The following is a 24,924-nucleotide window of genomic DNA, read 5'->3' as shown; positions in this document are numbered from 1 at the left end:
GTGGCTCAGCAAACAGAGGTCATCGGCATAATCTAAGTCTTCTAAGACTAAGACTAAGGGGGGGAAGCCGGGGCATGGTCTTGGTGGTAATCGCTGACGTAGTGAGGTCAGCATTGCCTACAAAATGCCAAGAAGCCCTCTACTGTGTTAAGTAGTGGAACACCGATGTAGCAGAACCCCGGCCAGTCCGCGTCATCCACGTCCTCGTCGTCCACCCTGGGACCTGCTGCAGCCACGCTCTGCGTGCCCACTACCTAGACTTGCAGCTGAGCTGAGGATGCAGGGCGAAAGGCGAGTATTCTGCGCCTGAAAACAGAATCTCATCACTAGGGAGGATACCCGAAAAAAACCGAGCTAGTCCAGAAGCTCTGAGGTGGCAGCCCCACCACCGGACTAGGGTACAGCGGGTTAATCACCCACTTGCCCGAAAATACTCGATTAACGAAACGTACACAACATAGTTGATAGGATGCATCAATTATGTGTTCGGCTTTAAATACAACTTACACGAATCATTCTCGGGCCAAATCGCAAAAGACACAAAAACTTGCAATTAACGCGCCTATTATCGAGTATGGACAAATTGGCGTGTTTGTAATAACTTGTTTGAGGTACATGTTTCGCTACTTAGGGCTCGGTGGACTGTGTCGCCGGTGGAGCTGCTTTCTCAAAAAATTGTGACGTAACCTTCACTGAGCTTGTCAAGAAAATACTAATTAATTGTAAAACAGGTTAGATACATTGTATTTAGCAACAGGCCGTAACAAGTGCGTGTGACTAAATAATAGGTGCAAAGATGAATTAGGTTGTTCCACTGGATTGTTTTGCATTTTAGTGTGAGCCACATAACAACTCAATACATTGCATCATTGACACCTCGAAGGAAATGAGATTAATTAGGCGCAATTAAAAATAATGAACATTTTTTGTTGAGAAAGTTATCATGATTCTCAACTCTCTTCACATACTTACACCTATAAAAACTTCTTTTTTTTATTAATTAATTAGTAATGATGTTAGGCAATTTTATAAAATGGGAAATTTATAAAATAGCTTAATATTATATCATGTTAGCAAATACTCTCGTAATATTATAATAATATTGGTGGTTTCGATATAATGACGAATTATTTTGAGAAAATCTATGGCTTTGTGTTGTCAAAATTTGGTTGGATAAACATGTGGGTCTATAGTCAAAACGCACTTTAAAATCGCAAACCCATCGCAAACCAGTCGCAAACAAATAAACAAATCGCAAAAGAGGTCGATAACAAAAAAGGCTTAGCCAAACGGCAAAAAATCGAATCGCAAAGCCCTACCTATCGATAATCGAAAGACTGGATTGAAATTTCCCATACAAAGGCTTAGCCAACATGCATTTAAGACTCAATCAAAATCGAATCGAATCGCAACACCCGCCATTTTCATTGCGATTACCAAAACCCCGGTGATAAGCTTCGATTCGATCGAAAACCAATAGGGTGAGTTGCACTTCCTAACTTTGACCGTAACTACCGATAACCGGTGTTTTTTGTATGGAGTTTGACAGATTTTAGACGTTTGTCAAAGTTAAACTAAGATGGTGCAACCCACCCTAAGGCTGTTTTGACAAATCCGTATCGCGATGTCGTTTTGACAGCTAGTTTGACAGCGAAGCATAGACGTAAACAGAGAGCAGAAAGATGGAAGAAACTAATTTAAAAAAAAAAAAGGTAAAAAAAGTAAAAACAATCGCAAAGTCATAGACATTTTTAACGTGCATTTTGGCTGCCAATGGTCTTTCAATGTGCATTTTGGCTGCCATTTTCCGATCGAATCGAATTACTGGTGACGCGGCGACTGACATTAGTGAAAACTTCATATTGGTTTGCGATGGCATTTTGACTAGACCCACAGATCAGATTGTCATTTCTTTTTAAAACCTTGTTAACCCTTTTTATATCAACTGTTTCAGGAATCATCGTATACGACGGTAGGCGCGACAACGCGTGGCGGGTGACCCACGCGTCCATGTACCCCGACCCTGACCTGGGCGAGTACGACATCGGCGGAGAGAAGTTCACCCTTATGGACGGCATCGTGGGCCTGGCCCACTCGCCTACGCAGGGCCTGCTATATTACCAACCCTTGGCCACAGACAGGTTAAAATACTCTTGTTCTTTACTGATCTAGATTAGTACATTCTTTGCTGAGCGAATTTTCGTCAATGAGGGCTTTTGTTTTAGTATCTATTTAGCAGTTGGCACCACTGTGCACTAGCGAGTGACAAGACCTTACCTACTTCTACATGACGTTATCATGTAAGCCTAGCGATAAGCAATTATCACGCTATTTTATCGATTTTGCCCATACATTTTGACGTGTCGATAAGAGTAGGTATATCACGGCGCGCACCCTAGCCCGCCTGGTGAGTGAAAATTCGATGGTCCTCCTACTTCGACAGTAGCGTCAAGTAGCGGTAAGAACCGCTTCAACGCTCTCCAATTTACGCTACTGTCTTAACCATCAGCGAGTGACAGGACCTTACTAATACACTACTCTATAGTGGCGGCAACTGGCGAGGCCAAATACGATAGCCCTCATCTAATCAAAAGCCCAATGGTGTCGATTTGCAATTCGAGGAACGCTCTAGTTCGAGCCTTCTTAAGGCCGGGTAGCAGAGAAAATGGCGAAAATGAGGTTTTCATTTTTCATTTTTGAGGTACTAAACAGTAAAATTAAAGGCTAAGATTTTTATTGGGCATAGTTGAGGATATTTTCTAGGGCTATTAACGGATGGAAACACGATTTGATGAAGTTGACTCGATAGAATAAATAATTCCCAAAGTTACCTCTATTCGTTTTCTATTTATGGTTTTATTTTTAAAATAAGCGATTTGAGATTCTAAATCTTTTACTAAACTAAAGTTCAGAAATAACTTGAGGGCTTTTAACGGATGAAATTTTTATATTGCGTCTTATTTAGTTACTATGTTAAAAAATGTGGAAAAAATCGTCCATGACGGCTTGGACAATCTCAATCAGTCGCGCGGTGGCGCTTACGGAGGACGGACGTGTGTCAGTTTTTTGGACGTGACAGTTCGCGATTTGTCAATATTTTTGACAATGATGACTTTGATGAGTCACAGTATAATAATATCAGTGTTACTGGAGAAAGCTTAAATTTTTGATAATTAAAAATTATCAATTTTGTCTACCTATTGAAATTTAAATCGTTCGCATCCTTTTAAACGAAGACTACTCATGATACATAGTACATTCCTCAAATATGAGACAAAACCAATGAGTTAAAATTACATTTTAATAGTACCTACATACAATCGTCTTACACTCTTTAGAAGAGCACACTGACACAAATAAATAATAAAAAATACTGTCTAATGTCTGTAGCTAAAGGTCTAAGCTGCAAGATAGAAGAATCTTCTAGCCAAAAAGATGGCAGATGCAGCAGATGTCAACGGATTTAAAACTGGAGTTCATGTGACTCCTTGTAGACTTGAGTGTCTAGAGCGTCCCTTCCTCCACCATGCGTAAGAATTTTCACAAAAATACTGTCTAAGGTCTGTAGCTAAAGGTCTACGCTGCAAGATAGAAGAATCTTCTAGCCAAAAAAATGGCAGATGCAGCAGATGTCAACGGATTTAAAACTGGAGTTCATGTGACTCCTTGTAGACTTGAATGTCTAGAGCGTCCCTTCCTCCACCATGCGTAAGAATTTTCACAAAAATACTGTCTAAGGTCTGTAGCTAAAGGTCTAAGCTGCAAGATAGAAGAATCTTCTAACTAAAAAGATGGCAGATGCAGCAGATGTCAATGGATTTAAAACTGGAGTTCATATGACTCCTTGTAGACTTGAGTCTCTAGAGCGTCCCTTCCTCCACCATGCGTAAGAATTTTCACAAAAATACTGTCTAAGGTCTGTAGCTAAAGGTCTACGCTGCAAGATGGAAGAATCTTCTAACCAAAAAGATGGCAGATGCAGCAGATGTCAACGGATTTAAAACTGGAGTTCATATGACTCCTTGTAGACTTAAGTCTCTAGAGCGTCCCTTCCTCCACCATGCGTAAGAATGTTTCAAAAATACTGTCTAAGGTCTGTAGCTAAAGGTCTAAGGTGCAAGATAGAAGAATCTTCTAGCCAAAAAGATGGCAGATGCAGCAGATGTCAACGGATTTAAAACTGGAGTTCATGTGACTCCTTGTAGACTTGAGTGTCAAGAGCGTCCCTTCCTCCACCATGCGTAAGAATTTTCACAAAAATACTGTCTAAGGTCTGTAGCTAAAGGTCTACGCTGCAAGATGGAAGAATCTTCTAACCAAAAAGATGGCAGATGCAGCAAATGTCAACGGATTTAAAACTGGAGTTCATAAAAATGACTCCTTGTAGACTTGAGTCTCTAGAGCGTCCCTTCCTCCACCATGCGTAAAAGTTTTCCAAAAATACTGTCTGAGGTCTGTAATAAAAGTCGAAACTGCAAGATAGAAGAATCTTTTAGCCAAAAACATGGCAGATGCAGCATATATCAACGGATTTAAGACTTGACTGGCACCACCTTGCAATGTCATCCTCTCATTGTTATCTGTAATGTAAATTATTTTTAAAATGTATTTAAAAAATAAAATGTTCGTTTTATTACTTCAATAATCTGACCTCTCAACTCAACTACACTACACAAACACCTTTGTTCGCAACTGTACTGACGAAACCTCGATATTATACCGTTCATTTAAGATGGCAAGCTTTTTGCTGCGGTAATGCACTCCAGGTAACCCTTTGTGATGCTTATTGCTCATAGTGATTTTCGATACAGAGCCCCGTAGATACGTTATACATAAATTATAGAAAGAAAACACCCAGACCAAAACAAACAAATATGTATGCAATTTTACTATGATATTTTTATTTATTAATAAACAAAAAGACTGAACAAAATTGATGCGTGTACTGATTAATGTAATTAACCACATGCAAAGCTTTGTGAATTGCAACAACTATAATTTATTATCCAAGCTCTAAATAATCGCTACTACGAGTAACTGATCATAAAATGTTTTTCCAATCGCTCAAGCTCCCGAGGATCTACCGATAGGTCGGGTGACGTAATCTTGAAATTCTTTTAGCCGGCGCGGAACTTCCGGAAGGTCGGGTGATGCCACGCCTCTTTGAACCGTGTTTACCTTGGTAGTTATATTCTATATTTATTCGATTCTAAAATGTATTCCCAAAAATTTTGAAAGTTGTTTTAATTTGTATCACTTGGATATGATTTGTATTAGAAAGTGCTGTGAGTGTGACGCTTGAACGGAAGGAAGTCAACCTAACCTAACCAACTGCGTATTTCTAAACTGCGTATTTCTATACTGTGTAGCCGCGAGAGCTCTTTGGCGCGTTGTCTTCGGCGAAGTATTGCGCGCGCAGATTTTGACAGCGCGAAATACCTACTTTAGCAGAAATACCAAGCCTCCTATTGTGTGTGATTGATCGATGATCTTTATTATTGTTATGTAATAGTATTTACACTAACTAGGCAAGTTGTTATAACAAATAGAAAGTGGTATACGAAAACATGTTGACACAAATCGTAAAATACATTTTTATCCGAGGCTCAAAGCCAATGACATAACGTGTTAATAGAGTCAACACATGCAAAAAATTACTTAGTTTGCATAAAAAACTAATTGCGAGTATTTATGAAAAATGTAGAATAAAGTCCCACGCAGACCTACCTACAACAGAAAATTTTTCTAACGTCGCGTCGTCGTTTTCTATGAGTGTAACGCGTATTTAGTTATTTGTTATTTTAAAAAATATCTTAAACTGAGTTATTTTTGTTTCCAAATTACAGAGTATTCAGTGTATCAACAGCAGTATTAGCTGCGGGCCCTCCCGCTGAAGGCACAGACCTGCCCGTGAATCTCGTGGGCCGCAAGTCGTCCCAAGGGCTGGGCATTGCAGTGGACCCACGAGACGACACCATCATCTTCAGTCCTATCTCCGAGACTGCTATTGCTGCCTGGAACCCAATCACCAATTCACACAAGTAAGATTAATTTGTATGAAGGCAATCAATTGCAATGTGCACTTCAACTTACACACATACATACAGTGTGTTTGGGATAGGGCTAGCGATAATTAAAGGCGATGTTGTGATGTCAATTTTATCGACAAAAATGCCCCCAAAAACGTGCCCGGCAAAACTGAATTTTTTGACAAAAACTAAAATTAATTAATTTTTTTACAAATTACAAATGCATTTTTTATTTATCTGTAAGACGGGCATATAAGAAAAACAATCAATTTTTAGGTAGAGTCACATAAAACATTAAGCCCACTTCTTCTCTTGGAATGGGGGGTTCCAAGAGGAGGGGGGTGGGCGCACATATGGGGGCATTTTTGTCGATAAAATTGACATCACAACATCGCCTTAAATTATCGCTAGCCCTATCCCAAACACATTGTAGATATATACCTGTTTTGTTCATAATAAATTCAAGTCTAATATCACTTAAACACATTTAGTTCCTACGAGTATACATCCTATATGGAAAAAATTTGATTCTAGTATGTATAAGTAAACTCACAACCTTTATTTACACAATTTTATTGTTATTATTGTATAATTGTATTTTCTGATAGAGTTGTATTTAACATAAAATTCAAATAAATCAAAACAATAAATATCAATTGTTAAGGTATGCTAATTGCTAGTACTAGTATTCAATCATGCTATTATTTGGCCCGTATGATTCAATTATAATTTGTTTCATTCGATTTCCTTTTTGCGAAAAATCGTGATACACGTTTCAGCTTAGTAAGTGGAAATTCCTGCCCTTGATGTTATCATACGTATAATCAGGTAAAATCATATTTCATTTCATATTTACGCGATATGAAATTATTGTGAATACATTTTCTAATGGCAAGGTTTATTGGTTTTTACCAAGGTGAATAATTCTGCGGGATAAATCATTGAACAAAATATGTAGAGTCACATTGATGGGTTGGTGTGGGTTTTGTACACGAAGCTTTTAGAAAATTTCAAGGTACCTACTAACTTCTTTTAGCATGTTATTTTTAAGAAATCGAATAGACCCCTTACAATAGGTAACCTTATTAATTATTATTGTATGTTCTATTTTTCATTGTGATCTCTAATTCTCTCTCTCTTTTTGGTAGACTACTGGCCATCGACCCCGAAAAGCTTCAGTTCTGTGCGGAGGTGAGGTGGGCGGAGCGAGACAACGGAGCTGTGTGGGCACTATCCACTCGTTTCCACAAGTTCTTCCGACGTGCTGTTTCTAAACATGAGGTAAATAAAATAGACTGATTAGGAAGAAAAAAGAAGAGGAGAGCAAAGAATATTTTCTATAAGACATTGACTTGACAGCAAATTAGTGAAGTTTAGACGGTGGTTTGAACGAATGTTTTCTGTTGATTGTATTAACAGTTAACACAACCATTACATTTAATGGAATATAGCCACGTTATACTCAAAGTAACGCAATCAACTTGTATTGACCCTGCCCTTGATATGGACTGCAAATTTCAATGATCAGTTCATGCAATCGTTACAATATCGCAACAAATATGTTGCGATATGTTCAAATAAAACTAAACACGTCTTGTTTCATGCAGCTGCTGTAGCTGCTTTTGTCACTGCTTTTGCACGATGGAAAGTTAATCGCGGTAGATTAAACTTCAGTTAGGCATTCTTTTTTATTGTTTATATTTTTAGACCCAACCCTATCTATCATCATCTTTTCCTTTCAGATCAACATTCGTGTTGTCCGCATCCCTGAAAGCGGATTCGCGTCCCTTCAACCGCACATCCTGAGGAGAGCCGCTCGTCAATTCAATGCTACCCGCTACTAAAGGGTGTCGTAACAACAGTACTGAGAGGTCAATAACGTTATAATTACAGATAAAAAACCTGCCACGTTTTCGGCCAGTGTTCCATAGATATGGTTGTGTTTAAGGAATTTAAAAATAATATTAATCCTCTTTGAACCTGTTGAAAATACCCCTCTGACATTATGGTTCTGTAAGACATATAACACCCGTATTCACAAACATTACTTTGAGGCCTCATAGTGCGCGTGGACGCACAGGGTCCCAAAAACCTATTCATAGACGATACTTCAGTGGTGACAAGCACTATGCGTCCCTTAGAATGAACGCAAAGCTAAGGTAGACAGGGAGCTGTGGGTCTAGTCAAAACGCACTTTAAAATCGCAAACCCATCGCAAACCAGTCGCAAACAAATAAACAAATCGCAAAAGAGGTCGATAACAAAAAAGGCTTAGCCAAACGGCAAAAAATCGAATCGCAAAGCCCTCCCTATCGATAATCGAAAGACTGGATTGAAATTTCCCATACAAAGGCTTAGCCAACATGCATTTAAGACTCAATCAAAATCGAATCGAATCGCAACACCCGCCATTTTCATTGCGGTTACTTAAACCCCGGTGATAAGCTTCGATTATATCGAAAACCAATAGGGTGAGTTGCACCACCTAACTTTGACCGTAACTATGACGTTAACCGGTGTTTTTTGTATGGAGTTTGACAGATTTTAGACGTTTGTCAAAGTTAAAATAAGATGGTGCAACCCACCCTAAGGCTGTTTTGACAAATCCGTATCGCGATGTCGTTTTGACAGCTAATTTGACAGCGAAGCATAGACGTTGTAAACAGAGAGCAGAAAGAAGGAAGAAACTAATTAAAAAAAAGCCTAAATAAAGTAAAAACAATCGCAAAGTCATAGACATTTTTTAACTTTTATTCGATTTTGAATGAACTTTTATGTCGCCGCGTCGTTGGTGGTTCAATGTGCATTTTGGCTGCCATTTTCCGATCGAATCGAATTACTGGTGACGCGGCGACTGACATTAGTGAAAACTTCCTATTGGTTTGCGATGGCATTTTGACTAGACCCACTGTATTACGTAACGCATAGTGTCTATTTACGTCAAAATTTTTAGGTTATTCTAGTTTTTGAGGTTTGTTTTCTTTATTTATGGTTGTATTCGATTAATATCATCTTACAATGGATTACAGTAGTAAAGAGTAATTTGATAATTATATCAATGAGCAAAGTAGAATAAGTACCAGAAAAGTGATACGGGATTCCCAAAATCCCTTTGATTATTACAATTCAGACGAATTTAGTTTAGGTTTTTCAAAGATGGGGTACTTTTCATACTTTTACCACTGATAAAAGAAGAACTGAGGAAATTAACTGCGAGAGGCCTTCCAGTGCCACCTATATACCTACATATGTATCAGTTGCTAGTGGCAAATGAAACAAAAATTTTTATGAAGTTTTATTTTCATCAAATCAATCGTTCTAAAAAATTATTTTCTCTTGCTATCAAAGGGCGTAGCAGGATAGTCTTGGAAAAAGTGCCCCCAAAGCTTGAAGCTCGAAACTGTGGTCAAACGATACTTTGTATAAAGATAGTATATTGTGCAAAATTTCACCCCCCCAACACCCCCCAGGGAGCCACGCCACCCATCTATACCTAAAACTGTTTTAGTTTTTTTCTCCAAAACTATGTAACTGACGAATTCAAATTTTTGCACAGGTATAGTTGTGTCTCATAGTAATAATATAAAAAAATAACAGCTCTATAACTACCTTCCATAATGGAAAAAAATAAAAAATAAAAATTGTAACACCCTGTATAATGATTTCCTTTGGTAGTACAATCACAGATTTTTTTTAAAATGAGTGCCAACATTCAACCTACGTAATCCCAAAGTTTTGTCTATCTAGCTAAGGTGCAACATAGCTTAATTAATTATAAATAAAACTCTTAGGCAATATTTGAACTAATATGTGATTTCGAATAGAATTTAGAAAGGCTTGTCACATGGAACGCATTGAGAAATGTCTCATTTCGCATAGCGTTGCTGCTTTACACAGGTAAGTATCGTTTGTGAATACGGGTGTATAGTTAAATTTTATGTAAGTACGAAAATTATAGCAGTCATGAATTGACCATGACCGTGATCATACCAGTGAAAGATTTATTAGTATTAAAGCATACTTATCTAAGTGCAGATTTAGTAGACAGTGCCTATTATTATGTAAGGTTCAGGTGGTATGACCTAATTTAGATTCCTTGACAAGCTATATTTACTGAATCACGCGAGAGTGGTAATAATTTGAGTGCCAAGTACTTAATGATTTATCAGACTATCCAAATTTTAATGTATATCACGTTATTGTAATGTAATTGTGACGCATTTTCATCTGTAACAACAATAACACAAAGTGCACATGTGTTTTTGTATGAATAACAAATTGTCTTGTATATAGGTAGGTAGCTTGGGTGAATACTCTTTATTTAAGGTATACAAATGAACCAAAATATTCGTTCGGCCATGCTTAGGGTAGGGGTACACCAACCCGAATAAATTTCAAAATGAGTAGTCGCTAATCACTTGAAATATATTTTTAAAATTTTACAATTATTTTTATTAATGGAAGGTAAATCTCGGAATCGGTTATTTTGTATGTCAGAAACTACAGGCCACATAATAGTATTCGATACTGGTCACAATTGAAGGGGTGAGTGGACAAAGGTCTTAACTAACAAAATGAGTTATGAGTGTTTGAAAATGTTGATCTGCTCATACCACATTTGAATCCTGAAATGTATGAATGCTTGTCAGATAACACCTTTGTTAAGGTTTGACACGTAACAAAATTGCGTGTTTTGAGCTCATTAGTCGATTTTATCATCACTTAAAACCTATGTTCATGCAAAAAAGTAGATTCTTCAGTTTTGTCAGATAACACCTTTGTCCACTCACCCCTTAAATTAACCACTCTTGTCCTAATATGCGTAAATAATCTAGAATTTTTGAAATAAATAAAAAACCTTATTTTGCGGATATTAAGGTGGCATTGTAAATTACTCGGTTCCCGAGCCCTTGTCTTCATCTTATTGTAAATATTTTTTATTTTCTTCTTTCGTTCATCTTACTAAACGCTTAGAATTATGTTGCTGCAAGCCAATTTAAAGATAAATATTTAATATTATTGTTCAATTGGCGTTTTCTAGTTCATAACAAGTATTAAAAATAGTCAAATTACCTTAACGAAAATGTTGTACAATAGGTACGAATGTATGTATATTAGGTATATTCTATGTTTTTCAGTATAAAACTGTTTTAATCTCAACTAGTAGGTAAAAAATAATTTGTATGACATCAGTGACACAGTGGGCACAAAAAGTTAAATATGTGGTTACAATAGTTTTGCAGCAAAATTTAGTCTAATTTAGTGTGATGCCTAAAACTCCTTTCTAGTAAAATACACATTTTACTTGTTTAAATTAGAGCCCGTATCAAGTAGGTCAAGGGACACTATTATTTTTATTCTAGTGTTTTCCCCCTATACTTTAAGGCTTGGTATTTCTGCTAAAGTAGGTATTTCACGCTGTCAAAATCTGCGCGCGCAATACTTCGCCGAAGACAGCGCGCCAAAGAGCTCTCCCAGCTACACAGTATAAAAATACCAGTTGGTTAGGTTAGGTTGACTTCCTTCCATTCAAGCGTCACACTCACAACACTTTCTAATACAAATCATATCCAAGTGATACAAATTAAAACACCTTTCAGAATTTTTGGGAATATATTTTAGAATCGAATAAATATAAAATATAACTGCCAAAGTAAACACGGTTCAAAGAGGCGTGGCATCACCCGACCTTCCGGAAGTTCAAAAGAATTTCAAGATTACGTCACCCGACCTATCGGTAGGTCATTTAATGATCAGTTCATCAGAAAAACATTTTATGATCAGTTACTCGTAGTAGCGATTATTTAGAGCTTGGATAATAAATTATAGTTGTTGCAATTCACGAAACTTTGCATGTGGTTAATTACATTAATCAGTACACGCATCAATTTTGTTCAGTCTTTTTGTTTATTAATAAATAAAAATATCATACTAAAATTGCATACATATTTGTTTGTATTGGTCTGGGTGTTTTCTTTCCATAATTTATGTACAACGTATTACGGGGCTCTGTATCGAAAATCACTATGAGCATCACACGCGGTTACCTGGCGCAGGCACTCGCTCTGAGCACTCATGGGAGTTTATGCAGAGGTTGCTAGAGTTTGACTTTGAGCTTTGTTTATAGTCATTACGAAGCAGATTTTGATGGGAAACTGCACTGTCTTGAATTCGAAAGGGTAATTTGACGGTGTTAGGGGAATTCTAGGAATAAATGCAGAGCCTCCTCATTGAGATTGGACATTTCAATTTGAGATTTCACTTGACATTGATTGCAAACTGACATGGAGTTTTCAAACACTTGTAAAAATAAAAAGTAATTAAATTAAAAGCAGTAAGTATCTAGTATTGATATCAACTTCGACGCAAATGACTCCCAAAATAACTTTCTACCCCTTTCACACGTTTGTCATGAATTATAATATTAAGGAACTGTTAAGCAAAATTTCAAGTAGATTGAACCAAAGAATCACTGTCCCATACAATCTTTGCCCCCTTTTTTCACCCACATCATTTCATGACCCCATTTCGGAAAATCGGATGCCTACGTCATACAAAGAACACACCTTCCAACTTTCAGGTCTCTACGATATCCGTCAGTCATTTAGGACAAAGCATTTTTACTAGTTGTCCAATACTCTAACGTTCCAGGTATGTCATTGACAGGAGGGCGTTACTATCTTAATGGGTTATTTATTAGTCCCAACTTTATGCCACTTGACATTTCAGAATCGTTTGACTTTGATACCTAAGCGATTTGATATTCAGAGTCTTTTCATGAAATCAAGTTCTAAAATAACTTGAGGTGTTGTACCCGATCAAGCTTTTCATTGCAGGACAGTTAAACAGTTTTATTATTAGTTTCTTCTTTAAGTCTTGATTTGTCAGAGTAGGTAAAGGCTCCATGAGAGCAAAATTTAGCTTTATATTAGTTTTTAATTTTATTCTTGAAATATTTGACGCCTTGTCTAGGCCTAATCTCTCGTTAATATAGGTCCACACAAATAAAGAATGTTTGACTTAGACTTTAATAATTATTATGCTCGTACATAATTATAAATAAACTAGCTTTCCGCCCGCCGCTTCGCCCGCGTAGTATTTTTCGGTTTTTATATAACCTATTACACTCAGATATAATGTGGCTTTCTATTGGTGAAAGATTTTTTAAAATCGGTTCAGCAGATCCCGAGATTACCCCTTACAATTTAACAAATATACAAACACACAAACTTTACCTCTTTATAAATTAGGTAAAGATAGGTAATTTGAAACCCTATTTTGTTTTATTATTTTTTTTTATTTTAAACATTTCACAATCCAAACTAATATTTACTGTAGGTAAGTAAATGCTAAACTAAATAGTAAAATATTAGTTTGGATTGTGAAATATCCTACTTCCTACTAATATTATAGAGGCGAAAGTTTGGATGTCTGGATGTTTGTTACTCTTTCACGCAAAAACTACTTAACGGATTTTGTTGAAACTTTACAGTATTATTGTTTATAACCCAGATTAACATATAGGCTAACACTTATGACGATATGTGACAAATAAATTTCAATAAATAAATAAGACGTGTCTAAAAAGCGCCATTTACCTATCGTCATTGGTTAAAATCTACAGCGCTGGACAAACTACTGTATGACGTTCGTAAATATTCATTTGGGGGAAGCCGTGAAACGCCATCTATCAACATGATATCTAACGGGGGTAAAACTAGGTCTACGCGAACGAAGTCGCGGGCGGCCGCTAGTTTATATAGGTAGCTTTCACTCCGAAACCTTATTGGTATTCCATGTATGTGTCTTTTAACTGATTTCTGTTACACATTTCATGTAAAATTTGTCCAGTTATAACTCCATTTACATCTGCATCTATAAACAAGGGTTCATGTTCTCCAGCCCAGATGCCGAGTAAACAGAATCGTCTTTCAGTGACGTGCAGCTGCCCCTATATTTGACCCACTGACCTAATTTTTTATTATTTATTTGTATCAGTGTCAGTGTCTTCTAAAGAGTGTAAAGACGATTGTATGTAGGTACTATTAAAATGTAATTTTAACTCATTGGTTTTGTCTCATATTTGAGGAATGTACTATGTATCATGAGTAGAGTCTTCGTTTAAAAGGATGCGAACGATTTAAATTTCAATAGGTAGACAAAATTGATAATTCTTAATTATCAAAAATTTTAGCTTTCTCCAGTAGCACTGATATTATTATACTGTGACTCATCAAAGTCATCATTGTCAAAAATATTGACAAATCGCGAACTGTCACGGCCATAAAACTGACACGCGTCCGTCCTCCGTAAGCGCCACCGCGCGACTGATTGAGATTGTCCAAGCCGTCATGGACGATTTTTTCCACATTTTTTAACATAGTAACTAAATAAGACGCAATATAAAAATTTCATCCGTTAAAAGCCCTCAAGTTATTTCTGAACTTTAGTTTAGTAAAAGATTTAGAATCTCAAATCGCTTATTTTAAAAATAAAACCATAAATAGAAAACGAATAGAGGTAACTTTGGGAATTTATTCTATCGAGTCAACTTCATCAAATCGTGTTTCCATCCGTTAATAGCCCTAGAAAATATCCTCAACTATGCCCAATAAAAATCTTAGCCTTTAATTTTACTGTTTAGTACCTCAAAAATGATAAATGAAAACCTCATTTTCGCCATTTTCTCTGCTACCCGGCCTTAAGATACCTAATTATTGCCATGTTCATCATTTATTATTACATAATGTGCTATGTGCGAGGAATTTCATTCGTCCATCTTGTTTACTGGTTCACATACAAAACACGTATAACAGGTGTATAAGACAATGGATCAGACCTTGAAACTATTTATTTAGACTGATATGATTACACGAAAATGCTTATAAATTCCGGCTTTTTGAAAAAATAATCTGCTTCCTCGAAGTTTTTTGTTTATATTTTTTCACAATAATTGTCACAATTTGGATTGCTTACGTCGTTCCAAAATGGTTAAATTACCTTGTACCTACCCAATAATGTAATTGTACCTATGTGCAAAAATATTTACGTTACCTCTTAGTGCAAGTGAAAGTTACCAATCGATGCCATTTACCTAAGGGTACCAATTTATTTTAACTATGTCCCTGTGATATAATTGAAATTGAAGACTTCAGTGATATTTCTCTGACAAAAATGTACAAAATGTTTCGTTCCAAAATCAACAACTTTAAAAAGCTACTTTTGGACGGACACTCAAAAAGAAAAATATTGCTGAATTGATTTTTTGGGATAAAATAATTTTATGAATTTTATACCGATACATAGTTGCTTTTAAATTATAAAATAAATACATTGCGTGCCTATTGGTCCATGGGCGGATATCGACGATTTAATGGTTCCAAAATGTCCTATATCATAATCTATTCTAACATTTTATTGCAACCAATGGTAGGTACTACACAAAGTTAGTACTTGTTTGGGGAAAATTAAGTGTCACCTCTAATGTATTACCTTCAATTGAAGGTGGTTTTTCTTATCACTATTGCATGTCATTTAGCAATTAAATGTAAACCGATTAAAAAGAAAAATAAATTCACTACAATAAACGCGTTTGACGCACAATTAATTAATTAGCTAGGTAGGTAAATAATAATTAAACGATTTAAAAAATAAAAATATTTATAAGACATTTTATAAATAAAATAAACACAATTCACAGCTATCAGTTTATTATCACATTACAGCTTTTATTGCTTACTGTATTTATAATGTTTTGTGTGTAATAACTACATTTTGCTAGCGATAATTTAATTTTACGAGATGTGTAATTGATCACAGTAATGGATTGTACTTTTTTAATTAAGTGTGAAATGTCTTAAGAAATTAATAATTAGTTTGCCTATGTAACTTATGCCTACAGTTTTTTTCACAACTGGTACTGAGTTTGTACTTTTTTATTATTTTTAAATAAACTATTTATTTTTATATTTGTCTTTTTTTAAGAAAAAACCAGTATACATATTTTAATACGGGTGAGTATGACAAGATATTTTATACAAAATAGCAACCAATGAAGCCATTAAAGCAATAAAATCTTTTGTAGGAAATTATTTCCGAAATCAGAAATCAAATGATTCATTTTCGTGTTTAATTCTACTGGCCTAAAAATACAAGTCGGTAATTTAATAGAAAATATGTGTGGTAGGTATTTATTTTGTTTTACTTTCTTACATTCAATTTATTTTCAGTTGGTAATAATTTTATTTATTTGGATTTTTGATCCAATGAAAAGCTGCAATTTTGGTTGTAATTTCCAAGAGTAATGAGGTAGATATGTGAGATAGTTTTTACTTATTATGTAGCAAACTGAAAAAAATAATATCTAGACTTTCTATTCTAGGCGCTTCATCATTCATATCAAGCATGCAAACATGGTAGGTACTTACTCTATTTTGCTATTGAGGGGATTTTTTGAACCACGCGTTGATTCATTGGTGCCATATTGCTCATTAAAAACATAATTACTAATCTTTTGTTGATAAGTCGCAAAGCATGCCATTGTAAGTCAATCGAGAGTCGTGACTGTAATTATGTCGCTCGTATATTATGTCTGGCCTACTAAATGCAAAGTGGGGAAATACGTACGTACTTAAGGCAGTCATGAGTACTGATAAATACCACCTTAAACAACATCTCGCATGGTGAAAGTACCTTATGAATCGCCCCCATTATTGTATCACGGGGTTTTCCCGAAGAAATTAATCGCACTTAGGAAATTGATCGCCAATCTGACTAACTTAGTTTTGTTTTGTAATCTTGCTAACATCCTAAGTAAACGGCGTTTAAGGGATACGTTTGTAGTACACAGATGACAGGATCAAATAATTAACAGTAGTTATTACGAGTATTAGGTACATCATAATTACTTGTAATTAATGAAACCGCTTTTAAATGAGACAGGATCGCGGTTTCTGAATTTTAATTATATCAAATATTTTACCTCACATGATCAACATTTGGATAATATTTATTATTTCCAACGAATAGTACTATAATGGACATAGCTACTTCAACACAAGCGTACATTTTGTAAAAACTATCGTTAAATACTCGTTCGATGTATAAACATAAGTTTTATCAAAATATCTCTTAACGTTTCTTGAAAACCAGTTCCAATTAGCTGGGGAGTGAAATAGCACTATTTTAATGCCATTTTAGGAAAATAAGGGAAAATAAGTACATTGCAAACAACAATAAAAAGAGTCGAATACCTATTAGGCAAACGGGTTTATTCAACCGCTAATTCTCATATAGACTGGTATCCGGTCATTGTTTAGATAACGTCTCTATGTGGAACTAATCGACAGCTATTCGTCGTGGGACACCCCCAATGAATGACACAAATCATGTACGTGTTGACACAGTTGAACAGATTTGACAAAATGAGAGCTAGTTGACAGAAAAAGTGTGGAATGAACATGCATAATATTAAAGTACCTTTATCTCTATTTCGTCCAAGATTTCTTCAAAATTGTGCATCGACGCATTAATTTCCTGCAGTATCTTTTCATGAGTTTTCAGCTGTGTGAACCTGAAAGTATATTATGTTTCTTTATTCGAGGGTTGTTAAATAAGTCTAATTTATGACGTCTCGTATTTTCTACGCCTTCAACCGATTGTTCTAAAATTCAACAAATAAATTGTTAATTAACTGTCGACTGAAAAATTGGCCTTAATTATACCTACTTTAGCGTCCTATCTATATTGAAATCAATTCAGATTATAATTATTTTGTGTGATTGAAACGTAATAATCCTAGGGATGGCGTGACTTCTTTTCTATGACGTCTTTTAGCTGTTACAAAGTCAGTGACCTAAAGTGTTAATATGTATTCAGTTCTCTACAGTCTACAGCAACCAGTAGAGTGCCTATCGCCTATTATTTTCATGGAGCAGTCATCGTTTGACAAATGATATGAATCTTTCCGGGTTGCCACAGTAACATTTACTCCTTAAATTAAGATACAAATTAAATAATAAGTGGGTTTAATTTTGACGCCTATTAATCAAATTATATAAAAAGTAACCATATTATCATAAATGAAAGTAATTATATTGATACAGGATTATCAAAAAAAATTAAATGACAATTTTAATATAATATGCCTTATGTTCTTCAGAATAAGCCTTTTACACGAGTCCACCTAAGTATCAACGCACCTTTTCAAATAAACAAATAATTTTCTAACCACGTGCCCATCGACCTTTCTTTAACAAAATAAAATAGATAAGAAAATTAATTAAAGTATTTTTCCACTGTCGACATCGACAGGAGTATTTACATAGGTAATTGCCCATTCGTTTAATCTAAGTTAGTGATGTTTAGCCTTCTTTTGTTTTATCGACTACTTTCAATAAACGTGGTGTCACAATACTTCAGATTTTAAATCACTAAAGATATTTTCTAACACTAGCAAAACGAGATTAAAAGTCAGGACATTATGTTTTCAAAATAGATTAAATGAAGCCCTTTTGGTACATTTTGTTAGTTACGTTTAAATTAAAATAGTTTTTTATCTTTATGATCCATCCTTTCAGTATCTCTGCTACCACTACCAGTTTTCCGATATCGATGCAATTCATACAATCTCTATTATATTCTCAAGATAAAAGTTTGTTTTTTGTTAAACAGTAAAAACCCACTTTAACTTTAACTTTAAAATTTAATCATGATGTAGAGCTAACTAGTAATTAGTACCCTTTAATAAATACTAAAAACTTCGCTAATGTATAATTACATAATTTATGCTGTGTGGCACAACATGTGATCTGATGGGTGTTGATAAAATACCTAAGTATACATATCGACGGCAGAAAGCGATTTTGTCGTATCTCAAAAAGTCCGATTTTACACCAGAGCAAAAAAACTATTTCAAAAATTCATAAATCTTAAATTAAGAAAGTTAGAAAGCTGAAATTTTACATGTTTTGTCTACTAATTAAACTTTATTTAATAAAGGTGATTGGAATAATCTAGAGTTACTACTTCATTGACTTTTGACTAGTTACAGCAATTGATTTTTTAATGTCGAGCTGCAGAAATGTTGTATCAGGAAGGTAAAATGTATGGCTTATTTAAGTTGACTTCAATTCCCAGGCAGCGGATCTGCTGTATCTCAAAGAAACGATAAACTATACAGGGCTATTTAGCTGTATGGACCTTATAATGAAATAACTTTCTACATTTGAAATGTTTTATCTACAATAAGAGTCAGAGATGTGAAAACAATAAAATACTGTATCTTTTTCTTAACTGTTTTATTTAAATTTTAAGAATGTAATGGCACAAAAAAATCAGTCTGTTTTTTAATTATAATAATCAGTCCGACAAAAATATTCTTCTTTATTAGTTTATCTCTCTTCTTCATTAATTTTAAGAAGCATACACTTTTTCTTTAAAAGTTTAACAATTAGCCTGCCATAGTTTTTCTTCTTCATTAGTTTCAACAATCAATCTGCTAAATTAGGTATTAGTTTTTAAACTAAATAAAAATAATCATCATGTTACTTTTCCTTCTTTGTTCATTAGTTACATAAATCAGTCTGCTATACTTTCTCTTTATTGCTTCCAACAATCACTTACTTATACTTTGTCCTGAGGTTTGCCATTTATTATTTTTAAATACGTAAACAACAAGTGCCGTGTGGGGGGGACGGCCATAAAGAATACTCTTCCCCACCGCCAACAGGAGGCGTGTCGTAATAGGCGACAAAATCCCTGCAGCACCGGACGGGCAGCAGCGTCTGCGTGCGAAACCTCACAAAAAAAAACTGCGATCGCTAACCCGCCTGCCAAGCGTGGCGATTAAGGCAAAATCCCCTCATGAAGAGACACAAAAAAACACGGCCCCTAGTCCCCGGCGGCCCTACTATCCCGGGCCACGGTAGCGGTCACGGTAACGTTGGGGGGAGAGGTGCTAAGAATCACCGGGTACCGACAGGCTACCAACCCCGACGACCTCTGGCCCTGGCAACATTTAACACTCGCACGCTGCGGCCTGACGTGAGGCTCGCCGAATTCGAGGAAGAACTGAGCAGGTTGCGGTGGGATATCGTAGGATTATGCGAAGTCCGAAGAGAGGGGGAGGACACCATAATCCTGAAATCCGGAAACCTGCTCTATTTCCGGGAGGGCGACCAACAGTCCCAGGGTGGTGTCGGGTTTATCGTCCACAAGTCCCTTGTCAACAACGTGGTCCAGATCGAGAGTATTTCGGCGAGGGTAGCGTACCTTATACTCAGAATCACCAAACGGTATTCGCTGAAGGTCATACAGGTATACGCACCGACCACGGAACACCCCGACGACGAAGTGGAGACTATATGTATATGAGGATATTTCCAGAGCCATACATACATAGCTCCCGGTCCCATTTTACCGTTGTGAAGCTCGAGAGGCGTCGACTGATGAAGTCTACGCTCCGCCCAGCGCCCATCCAACTCCAAAACCCCGAAAGCTTTCAGCTCGAGTTGCAAAATCGTTTCGAATGCCTGGGATTCTTTGGAGACTGCGAAATTGTGGACGAATACAATGACAGGTTCGTGGAAATTGTCCAAACGACTGGGTCTAAGTTCTTTAAAACCCGTCGTTCAAAAGAAACCAAAAAGATCTCTGACCTCACCAATAAACTTATAGAAGAGAGACGAAACTTGGTTCTGCAGTCCTCTAAAGATGCTGCTCAGTATCGGCGTCTTAACAGACAGATCTCCAAGTCTTTGACTCGCGACCAACGCCAATTTAATACAGATCGTATTAAGGAGGCGATTGAGCGTAACAAAGGCTCTAAAGTGTTCGCAAGGGATCTGTCTGTTGGCCAAAGTCAACTGACCAAGCTGAAGACCGAGGATGGCAGAGACATCTCGTCGGGGCCTGAGTTATTGGAAGAAGTTGAGAAGTTCTACGGACAATTATACACGAGTGTACTTCCCAAATCTAGCTGAAGACCCAAAAGCTAGATTCACCCGACACTACACCGAAGATATCCCGGACGTCAGTCTGTACGAGATTAGAATGGCTCTCAAACTGCTGAAAAACAACAAGGCACCGGGTGATGATGTAATCACGGCTGAGCTTCTGAAAGCAGGTGGAACGCCGGTACTAAAGGCTCTTCAGAGGCTGTTCGATTCCGTCATACTTGAGGGAAAAACGCCTACGGCATGGCACAGAAGTGTGGTGAAACTTTTCTTCAAAAAAGGCGACAAAACCTTGTTGAAAAATTTATAGACCTATCTCACTTCTGAGCCATGTCTACAAGCTGTTTTCGAGAGTCATCACGAATCGTCTCGCACGCAGGCTCGACGACTTCCAGCCTCCCGAACAAGCCGGTTTCCGAAAAGGCTTTAGTACCATATACCACATACATACGCTACGGCAGATTATAATCAGCCACTTAGGCGTTTGTGGACTATGAAAAAGCCTTCGACTGACCTGGGCAGTGCTACAGTCTCTCCAACGGTGCCAAATTGACTATAGATACATCGAAGTGCTGAAGGGCTTGTACGAAAACGCTACAATATCGGTCCGCCTCCAGGATCAGAACTCGAAACTTATCCAGTTGCAGCGAGGAGTGAGACAGGGAGATGTCATATCTCCGAAACTGTTCACCACCGCCCTGGAAGATGTTTTCAAGCTTCTGGACTGGAGCGGATTCGGCATAAATATCAACGGCGAGTATATCACCCACCTTCGTTTCGCGGACGATATCGTAGTCATAGCTGAGACCGTGGAGGACCTAAACACAATGCTCGATGGCCTCAGTAGAGCCTCTCAACAAGTGGGTCTTAAAATGAACATGGACAAGACAAAATGCGTGGCCTGGATGCGAGCGGCGCAGGACCGGTCTTTGTGGAAATCCTTGGGGGAGGCCTTTGTCCAGCAGTGGACGTCTTTCGGCTGAAACGAAACAACAAATAAAAATGTAAAATAATATTTATTTTAAGAATTTACAATTCTGCGTTCTCACTATCGGCGCTAACGCACAACTGCCGCGCGATCAGAATGGCGTATGACGCAGCGGGTGGAGGGGGTTTGTTTTGCTAGAGTGACGTATTACTTGCTGTACACAAAACAAGACTCTATTCTAATGATGTTAGTAAGATTTTCGCTATTAGATGATACGTTTGAAATGCAGTAACTATTTTATAAGTACTCACGTCAGTTCGGCTCATTTGCTGTATGTTCGACATCGTAAGATTTTAGGGCGGCTGAAATGCTGTATCTCCTTAAAAATCAATGTTTGACTCAGAAAAAGAGTGCTGTAACTGTTTAACATACTAGTAGTGTGGTCGTATCTATTTTATTTTCGAAAGTTGCGTTTTTTTGACCAGTTACAGCAATTGGTCAAGTAAATTGGAAAAAAACTGGAAAAAATTCTATGACGTATCTATATTTTTTTTCATCGTAGAAAGACGATACATACACCATTCGACGCGGCTTTTTTTCTTAATACAATACAATTAAAAGTCATTTTAGCCAATTTTTGAGATACGACATTTCCGCTTTCTGCCGTCGATATACGAGTAGGTATATGCCGTTTCCTCTTTGCCATGAAACGTAATGTAGTACATAAGAATACTTTATATTGTAATTCGAACTTTTTTCAAGAACCTAGGTAGGTATTTGACAGCACACTCACTTACCCACCAGAGGTTAAGTAGTATAGGGTGATAGATAAGATACATAGACCTCTATCCTTTGATTTCCATAAATCCTCCGTAAGGATTAGCGAAAAAAAAAAAGATATTTTTAATCATCTCATGAACATTACGAGTATATTAGCAACATTAGCAATATCACCTGTTTCAGTAACAACATGTTTTTCTGTTATTGTTGTGAAATTATTAACGCATTATACGAGTAGAGCTAAAGTTGAACCTGCGTGATTATTAATTGTATGAAGATGTTTTAAAATTACGTACGTTAATAGTAATAGATTATTTACAACTGGAAATTTACTTAAATGAAGAATTACACAATGAAACTAGTAACGCTCATTGATTATAAGCTATTGTATATTAATTATTCGGTAGATTTTTATGTAGTAGGTATTATGTACTACCCAAGTAACATTTTACTCCATTTAAGAGTTCACATTTAGTTCCAATGTGTACTTAAAGCATTAGTATAGTTCACTCGTGATGTATAAGCTGTATTATTGCAATTAATTACACCTATACCTGTCTAAGGGACTTATAGGAGTGTAGACTAGTGTAGAGTTATACTTTTATACGATTGTTGGTGTTATAATACTCTAACAACTATCCTTTAGTCAGCCATCTGACTAAGAGCATTATAGGAGGGTAGAGATACGGCAACCGCTGTTTAACGGCCTACTTGTACGATGTTATAGAGCTAGCATTTTAATAGAACACACGTGGTCATTTATAAAGCCAAAGGCTGTTATGTTTACTTGTTTTAGACTGTTATACAGCTAGTAGCTGTAGTAGGACTTGTTTGTGATAATTAAAATAACCTTTTTTTACTATCTGTACAAAAGTGTTTCAATGGTTCGCATGTACACTGTAGGCTGTTAAAAGGACTATATGTGTTGTCCATTAACATCAATAGCAGTTTATTTGTCCACAAGTACTACTCTTATTTGCTTTAAGCTGAACACGAATGTGAATGTGATATTCTATTACACATTTCCCCAAGCCTGTTTTTAGTTGTTCATGGTGGTTCTGTACATGATGCAGAGGAAAATATTATGCCTGAACCTGAAATTTCCCTTCAAAATATACCAGATATCAGAGTGTGATGATTGCAGTTCTTGTGATAGTGAATACCATTTTGATTTGGACAATTATTTAACCTTTCGCAAAAAAATAATAAGAACATGGGCTATTGAAAATCGTATTCCTCATTCCGCTTTGAATAAATTGTCAAGCATAATAAACGAATTTAAACCGGGAACACTACCGTCTGATGCTTTAGGTATTCATACTTGACTATTAGTACCTGGGCTAGGCGATTTAACGGACATTAATAATTTTTATTGCGGATCTCTAAAATTTCAGTATTTGAAAGAATTAAAGATACACAATTGACCTGAACTAGGTACATCTTAAAGCTGTACAGAAGTTCACATTAGAATAAATTTATAGACATTAGCGCTGTAGTGGTACAAATGTGGAACTTCATATAGATAACAGCATTCTAACAGAACACATGTGAACCTAATATACGCTCACCGCATTAAATTGGAGTTATAACAGTTCACATAGCCGTATTTCATTTCCACCATTTTGTTCTACATAACCTAAAATATTTACCAAATAAATCTCCAAAATTAATGCAGATTTATCACAAAATTCGCAGATAGAGCGATTGAGTTTTGGTTTCATGTTATAATTAATTACCGTAATATAATTATAATGCCAATCCAATATCAAAAACTGAAAATTGTAGATTTCCTCTCAGCCAGTTTTAAATATTTTAAAATGAATATCGCGTTTTTACAGAGGCGCGTAAAAATTTTAGCTGTAAATATGTATACATTTCACGATAAAGTTGCATTCCCAATGGCATTAACATTATTAAGTATTTAAAACCCGTGTTATTATTTGCATAAATGATTATCCGCCCGAGTTGTTTCCCTCTTGGCACTCACGTACAAATACCAAACTAATATTAAAATGTGGAAATAATTTAAGACACACGTGAACTTTAGGTAGCATTGGAGTACATTTGTCGGACTTTATAACTTTGAAAGCTGTGCATTTAGCCACTTGTTACTCTTTATTGTCCTCACGTACGTTGTATGGTTCACACTGCGTCCCATATAGTGCCGTAAGTCAGCCTTAAGTACGATGTTACTACTTAAACTGCTATTATAATGCTATTATACTGCTAATGT

General features: G+C 36.3%; 1 protein-coding gene and 1 long non-coding RNA gene across 2 annotated transcripts in view; both read left to right on the top strand.

Annotated features, from left to right (window-relative positions):
• Nucleotides 1–8,209, top strand: part of LOC135074535 (protein yellow-like) — a 36,341-nt gene extending 28,132 nt beyond the window's left edge. Inside the window, exons 5-8 of the mRNA XM_063968857.1 lie at nucleotides 1,955–2,141; nucleotides 5,847–6,041; nucleotides 7,178–7,310; nucleotides 7,772–8,209. Of these exons, the coding sequence (XP_063824927.1) occupies nucleotides 1,955–2,141; nucleotides 5,847–6,041; nucleotides 7,178–7,310; nucleotides 7,772–7,873 (617 nt within the window). The 3' untranslated portion in view covers nucleotides 7,874–8,209. The remainder of the gene's footprint in view (nucleotides 1–1,954; nucleotides 2,142–5,846; nucleotides 6,042–7,177; nucleotides 7,311–7,771) is intronic.
• A 734-nt stretch (nucleotides 8,210–8,943) lies between these two features.
• Nucleotides 8,944–15,995, top strand: LOC135074536 (uncharacterized). The gene is made up of 2 exons (XR_010257857.1): nucleotides 8,944–11,414; nucleotides 14,736–15,995. It is a non-coding gene; the product is annotated as an uncharacterized LOC135074536 (long non-coding RNA).
• The last annotated feature ends 8,929 nt before the right edge of the window (nucleotides 15,996–24,924 follow it).

This window comes from Ostrinia nubilalis, chromosome 9 (genome assembly GCF_963855985.1).
Source record: "Ostrinia nubilalis chromosome 9, ilOstNubi1.1, whole genome shotgun sequence".
Taxonomy (NCBI): Eukaryota; Metazoa; Arthropoda; class Insecta; order Lepidoptera; family Crambidae; genus Ostrinia; species Ostrinia nubilalis.
Note: the sequence above shows the minus strand (reverse complement) of the source record. Positions and strands in the feature narration are given on the sequence as shown.